The 8,027-nt window shown below is 55.4% G+C and overlaps 1 protein-coding gene across 1 annotated transcript in view; it reads right to left on the bottom strand.

Moving 5' to 3' along the window:
• Positions 1–8,027, bottom strand: part of GRID2IP (glutamate receptor, ionotropic, delta 2 (Grid2) interacting protein) — a 30,529-nt gene that overhangs the window by 12,085 nt on the left and 10,417 nt on the right. Inside the window, exons 7-12 of the mRNA XM_014936183.1 lie at positions 5,867–6,021; positions 3,813–3,914; positions 1,628–1,725; positions 1,039–1,159; positions 402–727; positions 8–168 (exon numbers count right to left, since the gene is read on the bottom strand). Of these exons, the coding sequence (XP_014791669.1) occupies positions 8–168; positions 402–727; positions 1,039–1,159; positions 1,628–1,725; positions 3,813–3,914; positions 5,867–6,021 (963 nt within the window). The remainder of the gene's footprint in view (positions 1–7; positions 169–401; positions 728–1,038; positions 1,160–1,627; positions 1,726–3,812; positions 3,915–5,866; positions 6,022–8,027) is intronic.

The raw sequence follows: 8,027 nt of genomic DNA, 5'->3' as shown, positions 1-8,027 counted from the left end.
ATGGAACTGCAGAGGGGGTGGTGGCGGTGGGGGGCTGAGCGGTGGGGGGGGGATGTGGTCCGAGAGGGTGGAGTAGGTCAGGGAGCTGCCCTCGTCACTGCTGCTGATGTACTCGCTGCTGCTGACGTCGTTGGTGACATAGCTGCCCTGGTCATCATGGAAGCTCATCTGGGTGAGGGAGAGAGGAGACGCTGAAGGTGGCACCACATCCTCCACCCACCCAGCCCATCCGGGGGGGCCTGCCTCAGAGCAGAGCAGCCCTTGCCCCCCTCCACCACCTGCAGAACCCCAAGACGTGTCCCCAGAAACTCTGCACCCTTCCCAGTTCAGTGCAGGCTGCACCATGGATACTCCAGGACAGACAAAGACCGTGCACCGAGCCACCCTGGCACCACGCTCACCTCCTCGTAGTCATTCTCAGGGGTGAGGAAGTCATCCACGATGGTGACCCGGTGTCCCAGCTGCTCACTGAGGGCATCCAGGAATCGGTCAGTGTCACGGCTGCGCGGGGGCCTGGAGAAGGTGAAGAGCTTCTTCCGTCGCGACAGAGGGCTGAGCCGGTAGTCCCGGTGCTTGGGGGACGGGGCTGGGCTGCTGTCGAGGCTGACGTAGGGGTTGGACTCGGTGCTGGTCGGGGAGGCCACGCTGCTGTGCAGGCGGTAGTAGCACTGCTGGGAGGCCAGAGGGTCGCTCGGCCACGAGATCGTCATTCCCGACTTGCGAGCACCTGCAGGACACAGCGTTTGCCGAGGGGGTCCTGCACCAGGGACTCCCTGGAGCCCCCCACCCATGGGCTGTGACGAGCCCCAGCACCGTGCTGAGCCGGTATCCCATGGGATTTGCCACCCCGTGCACCCCATAACCCTCCTGCAGATGCAGCTTTGCAGGAGCCATCACTGGGCTCGTTGTCACTGCTTCGTTATTAAATGTACCAAGAGAAAGATGCCTTCTCCTCCACCTGCCTGGCCACCACTGTCCACAATTGCCTGAGAACCCCCCAAAACTGCCTCTCTCCCACCATGGGAATCAGGTCACTACCTGCAGCAGTGTGTGCCCGCTCTGGGGCAGGAGGCGATGCTCGGTGCAGGGCAGCGTTACCCATCTTGCTAGCAAAGCTGCCGATCAGGCGGTTTTCTAATTCTGCATAGACAGCTGACATCTGGGGGAAAAAAAAGGACAAAGTGCTGCTGTCACTGCCCAAATCGAGACAGGACTCATGGAGAATTCAAGAGAGCTGCGATGTCCTGGGGACAGGACAAACCACCGCGGACCTGCCAGCCCCAAGTCTCTTGCTCTGTAAAGGAGTGCTTCACTCCAACCCAAGGCTTCTCTGCCTTTTCTGAAGCTCACAAGGCTGCAAGAAGATGCTGACAGACACCAGCCTTATTAAAGCTGACTAATTGCCCAGGGAAGTGATCTCAGAGACCATCGCTGAGGCAGGGATGCTCTCAGCCCCCAGCAGGTATTTACACGCAGACACATCCTTCCCCTGTTCCCTTTTTTTCTGCTCTCCTGCGTTAACATGAAAGGAGTCAAACTGTCGACCCTCCTTGTAAACACAACAGTCCTGAACACGTCAGCAAAGCGCTTCCCAGAGGTATTTCCCCCCAGCCCCATGAAGTCGCACCATTTTGGGGTTGGGTGTCTCCGGGAGGGATGTGCCATCACCAGCCTGTCTCTCTCCAGGGATCAGGCGAACTGGGACCTCCACGGTATCGCTCTGGCCTGCCGGGGAAGGAAGAGACAAAGCAGTCAGGACCCCCCTCTTTCTGCCTCTGCTCCCCCAGGGCTCCCGACTGTCCTGACCCATCAATGTTCCCCCCATCTCCTGCTGGGACCCAGAGCCATCCTCCTGGCACAAGTGTGTGGGGGAGACAGTGCCAAGCGAGCAGTTTCCATCACAGTATTTCAGGGGAAGAGACATTATCCAGGGCACATGTGGGATTTTGCACTACATTGAGAACTCTCCAGATATCAAGACACTGCAGTGCCACAGGTGTCTCTTTTTTTCTTGGTTTCTTTTCCTTCAGCCTCCCTGGCAGGTGCTGGACATCAGGACAGTCACGGTCACTACACGTGGCAGCCGAGGTTGCAGTTTCCAAAATCTGGTCCTTTTGGTTGCAGACGCCTGGGCAGCGCTGGCTGCCTGCTCCCCAGCAGTGTCCCCTGAGATGGGGCTCCACAGGGGACACGAGGAGGGAGGGAGCTCTGGACCCTTGCGAAGGCACAAGGGAGCTCACTTGGAGTGATGGTGATTCAACCAGCTCCAAATGAAACCCTGTTTTTCCAGTTACATCCATGGTGAGCTTCTGCTCAAGGTTAACGGCTGGAGGCTGGCTGAGCTCTGAGATGCGTCCAGACACTCCATTTATCTCCAAGGGTGTGTGAAGGGAGAAAACAGTCTGCAATCCCTTCCCAAGCTTCTTCCAGGGAAGGTTGAACAGATTCACGTTCCTTTTCAGCCACAATATTACTACCCAGTGGTCAGGGCCAAGCTGAGAACTGGGACAGGCAGGCAGAGCTTCGGAGAGCCCAGTGAGCAGCTCTGCTCATACCAGTACCAAACTGGGCCTGTGTGCTCAGAGCCCAGCCTTTAATGGCAACCAAGAAAGAAGAGCCCAGGATGGACATCATCTGGCTGTAATGAGAAAGGGCTCTGGAGCGGGGCTTTCATTGGGAAGTGGAGGTGCCTGCCCCCGTGCATCACCTCCCTCTTCAGAACTGAGGAATGTTGTCTGCTTTTTTATAAATCAATGGTTTGTGCAGAGGGGTGAACTAGGAGCACCTGGGGCAGGATGCTCCCCAGAGCCTGCTCGGCCTTGGGTAAGGTTGGCACAGCAGGTCACGGGCTGCTCCGCTCTTCCTGAAGGGCAGCTGAGGACAAGGCTGCTCCCCCGCAGCTGCTGAGCATCTGGTTGGGCAAGAGGCTTCCCTCCAGCCTATGCAGCTGTCGACCACTCTCCGTGCTGCAATCACAACCAGGAATGCTCCTCGGAGGCAGGTTAGAGCATCTTCCGTAGGGAAATGTCTCGGAGTTGACTGCTCTGGCAGCATCCCTCCCCAAAAGCTGAGGAGCACTGTTAACGGTGAGGGGTGCCGGGAGGAAGGTGTGCAGATGGAGTGCTGGAGGAGCATGGCTGGTCCTGGTGGGGAGGTCATGGTCAGGAGTTGTAAGCACAGGTCGAGTGCCCTTCACAATAAGCTAAGGGCGATGGAGGGGTAGGCAGGATGCCTTGTCCTGCTGTCTGGGAGAGAAGGGCACAACCAGCAATCTGGGGTGCTTCTCAGGAGAACGCTAGAGATCTGGGGGCTGTGGAGGGCCCTGCAGCAGTACCAGGATGGGATTTTCAGAGGAATGGGGAAATATGTAGCTTCTCTCTGAAAAGAGAGGTGTTTGTGCCATCTGTGTAGTTCATCAAGAGCCTCAAAGTGGCACTGAACCATGATCACCATCTTCGTAGGAAGCTTTTCCTGTGAATTTGACAGTGTCCAAGAAAGTTCACAGCAGAGCTAGAAACTGTGCACCCCAGAATGGAGGGCTCAGACCAGCAGCTTCAGTTCACATCTGAGCCATGGAAGGGTTTGGAAACAACACTCAGCCTCAGCCCAAGTGGCCTCTTATTGGAATTGGTGATTTCAACTGTTTATGAAAACACGGATTTCCAGTCAAATCCTCTGTGCTGGCTCTGTGCCGACCGGCATCTTTTCCCACCACACTTACTCAGGATTTTAGCTCGGGCAGAGCAGAGGTACCGTACAGCTGCAGCCATGAGGATGCAGCTCCCTCCTCCACACAGCCCCCAGTCACCCACCTGCTGCCCCCCCCTCCTCGGGACGGGGGGTTCGAAGGCTTCCCCGGCACAAGGAGGCCCCTCGCACGGAGCTGCGGTAGCGATCCTCTGCTTCTGGCTCAGCTGCAGCACAAAACACCCTCCGTAAGGCACAGCCGGAGCGTGTCAGACCCCACAGCTCCCCAACTCCTCCTCGCCATGATGTGGGGCTCCCCCCAGCCCATCGGACCCGCAGCAGCTCTCTGAGCCCTGCACTTGACCGTCATCCCATGCACAGACTTGTTGGTGCTGTTGCTGCCCGTCCCCCCCCAGGTCACCCCATCCTCACACCGGCCCCAGGGAGCAGAGCAGGTTACAAACGCTCCTGCCAGCACAGGGCAGGGGGTAGATGCCCAAAGATGGGACATGCAATTGCTTTTTCCAGCGGGTTTGGCATCCATCAGCTTATGGTGTGCATGAAACTCCAGCCCTGAGCCAGGCTGGTCCAGCAGGACCCAGCTAACTCCTTCCTGCCCTCGAGGGACAAGATGGGAGTGGGAGTCAGCACTGAAATGCTTCCTGGAAGAACCACGTTGTCTCATGGATTGGTCCATGTGCAGTTCAGTGTGACAGCTCAGAGAGTCTCAGACTTACAGCAGGATGAAGATACAGAAGCATCAGTCTCCATGGTATCTGACAGACCAACGCTCGGACACACACTAACATCAGAGATCACCATCAAGTTTGGAAGAAGCCCAGATGAAGGACTAACCCAAATTCTCTGATCTCTGGCCATCACACTTCCATGCATGGACACACAACGCAATGCACCAGAACAAGCAGAACTTTACATGGTCAGAGGTTGCCCCTTTCATCAGAGAAGCCAAAAGGAGCCAGGGACCAGCCTGTGGAACAACAGCCTGAAGCAGCTTGGTCCTGGGAGATTTACTCCAGTGCTTTCCCCCTCTGCCACTGGCTCTGGACACTTGCCTTGTGTTCCTGAAGTACAGCTGCAAACTGCAGATGTATCAGCTTCCCTGAGAGATCCTCCAAAGTTCATAAACTAATTTTATGGTTTAAGTTCTTGTGTATATACAACACATTAGGTAGGCTGGGCCATGATTCTGCACACACAAAAGCAGTGGTAATTGAGAGTGCAAATTAGGTGAGCAAATACCCAACAGGTTTCCGTGCACAGCAGGGAGTGTTTGCACCAGGACTTCCAGCCGTTTCTCCCCGTGAGGGGAAAGGCTCTGCTAAAATAACTGCATCCCTCCAAAAGTCTCTCTTCAAGCAACACCTCTTTTTACCTACGTTAAGTTTAAAACAGTAACACAATTCAAATAGCTTAGAAGAATTTGAAAGCAATTATGAAGCCCAAATCCAACCATTAAGACATTTCACTCCAAATTTGCCCTCACTTTTCTGCTGTCTGACTGCAAAGCCCTTAATCTTCAGCAAACCACAGCTGGCTTTTGAGTTGCCACAGCCCCAGGTGATGGCGAGGGGACAGTGGGACCAGGGAGGAGGAAAATCACCGACTGCCTTCCAATTCTCTTTGGGAGACCAGCTCCTGGGCAGGCACTTCACTGCCAGAGGAGCCAGCTCCCACCTCCTTTAACCACGGATACCTGCACACGTCTGACTGCTGAGACATCCTGAGGGACACCACCACCATCACCGTTTATTTTACCTCTCTGATGTGAACACTGCCCTTAAACCAGCTATTTCCTTTTGGAACTTCCTAACCTCTAACAACCCCAGGAGCTTCCAAAAGCCTCTGCTCCAAGAGCCAACCTCTGCTACAGAGCCAGGTGTCATCTCTCCTCTCAGTGCAGTTTCCTTCCCAAACTACACAGCTCCATGGGCAGAAAAGGTGCCTGGCAGATCAACCTCATCCATAACAGGAGCTGGAAACCCCCTGCCTCCATGCAGGCAGCGTGTGGGCAGGAGCCAGGCAGGGCAGAGCCACAGCCACTGACCCCGGGAAGATCTGGCTGCTCCGTTGCCACCCCAGCCTTCTCCCAGTGCAATGGACCGAGGTCCCCGGTGGGACACGGCGGGTCTGTGCTGTAGTGCAGGGGCTTTCCTCTCACCTGCCAAGGACTTGTAACCAAGAAACCTGGCAATCTTTTGCTGGCAGTGCTCCTGCTCTTCATACGTCAGCAGCTGGTAGACAAACTGCCAAATGACTTGCTTGGCCGGTGTGTCCAGCACCGGGTACACATCCACAATGAGAGTGTCAATGTTCCTGCAAAATGGGAAAGAGAGGGCTGGGCAGTGAGCGCATCCCCACCACGCCGCTTCCCTGGGCTCCGGCGCTCCCAGCCCGCCTCCGGCCGGCTCTCAGGTGCCAGCCTGGGCTCCGAGGCTTTGGCACAAAGAGATCATTTCAGAGCAGAGGTGCCAGGCTGCGAGCAAGGGACTGAGCCCTTGGGGAAGAGGAGTTGGGCAGCTGGTGCTAATGGGGAGAGCAAATTGCCGGGGACCGGCAGCACCTGGCAGCCAGGTATAAAACCTAGGAGTAGGAGGGGGTGGTGGAGCACTGGAGAGCAGAGAGAAGCTCTGGAAAGACCTCCATTTTAGCCAACAGCTGGTAAGCAGGCTTGGGGAGGAATGCACTGGAAAGGGTAGCTGGGGTGGCAGCCTCACTGGGCTGGAGGCTCAGTCTCATTTTGGCTCTGTGGTGTGTAGAGATGGTGAAAGGGCTGTTGAGAGTAGCAGGGCTGAGCACCCGATTCAATGAGAAGAATGAAGCAGCCTGGGGGAGGGGGGCTGTCCTGCATCAGGGAGCTAGAGTCAGGCTGCTTTTCTACTGAGAAACTGAGGCAGAGATGATGGGTTAAAGCTCACTGCAACTATTGCATCCTCAGTGAAGAAATAATGGTAAGAACTTCTTATGAAGAGCTGGAAGGAGCTTGCATATGTAGGAACAAATCTGTTGTAAGCAGCCTGGGGGAGGGGGGCTGTCCTGCATCAGGGAGCTAGAGTCAGGCTGCTTTTCTACTGAGAAACTGAGGCAGATATGATGGGTTAAAGCTCACTGCAACTATTATATCCTCAATGGAGAAGTAATGGTAAGAACTTTTTATGAAGAGCTGGAAGGAGCTTGCACATGTAGGAACAAATCTGTTGCCTTGATGTTAACTGAATGGACCATGACTGCCTCCCAAGGAGCAGGGACCAGGCATGCAGGGGAGATCTGAAGGGTGAAGAGGCTCAGATACGGCAAGGACTTCATTAATGAAGTGTTTTGGGGGTTCCTCAGAGGCCGGCAGGGATGAGAAGTGGCTGGAACCACCTAGAGCCTGCTGGAAGTCACCTGCTAAAAGTCACCTGCTAAGTTTCTCCCTAGTTTTGGGCTAACTTGCCTTTTCGGGGGAGCTGGACACAGCTCTTGGCTGTCAGAAGCCTGTTTCCCATTTGGAAAAGTTCAGGTATTGTGGAGGAGCTGCTGAGGCAGGTGGCTGCTCTGCCCCGTGCAGGTACTGCTCCTCCTGGCCAGTGGCTGGGGCCAACTGGCAGTCATCTGCAAACTGGCTGGAGGGCCAAAGCCCAGAACGGGGTGTCCTGACTTCATCTCCTGTGTTTGCTGCTGGGAAACGCTGGTATCTGCATGCCATGGTGGCAACAAAAACTCAGTGTTTGGGGATTTCCCTCCTTCTTGGAGCAGTTAGAAGTTGCAATTCCTTGTCTGGGACAGGCATGTGTTTGCTGCTGGGAAACGCTGGTATCTGCGTGCCATGGTGGCAAGCAACAAAAACTCAGCGTTTGGGGATTTCCCTCCTTGTTGGAGCAGTTAGAGGTTGCAATTGCTTGTCTGGGACAGGCACGCAATTAGGTCATGATGAGTTATCGTTAAATGGAGCAGCGGCCTCTGCATCAAGCCATCTGGGGCGGCTACAGGCAAAATGAGCTGGTTGGAGGAGAAGATGGGCATGGTGGTGCCCTCCCTGAGCCTCCCCCGGTCATACACTGCTGGAAGACATGGGCAGCCCTGCACTGGGAAGGGAACCTGGGGACTTGACTCATGGTGCCTGGGTTCCCATCTGTGTGACACTGAGTAAGAGCAAATCGCCCACTGGGACAGACTCTGCATTTCCCAGTTGAGGACTGGATCTGCTCCCACAGCCACCGCTCCTCGGGCTGAAATGCCCAACTGGGGAATCCTGTAGAAGCAGCAGAGTCTCAGGAGAGCACAAAGCAAAGAGTTCTGCTTTACAGGGGCAGTGTTAGTGATCATGGGGCCTCAAGAGG

This window comes from Calidris pugnax, unplaced genomic scaffold (genome assembly GCF_001431845.1).
Source record: "Calidris pugnax isolate Ruff unplaced genomic scaffold, ASM143184v1 scaffold17, whole genome shotgun sequence".
In the NCBI taxonomy this organism is placed as follows: Eukaryota; Metazoa; Chordata; class Aves; order Charadriiformes; family Scolopacidae; genus Calidris; species Calidris pugnax.
The sequence above is the reverse complement of the archived record's forward strand: the minus strand, read 5'-3'. Positions and strand labels throughout refer to the sequence as shown.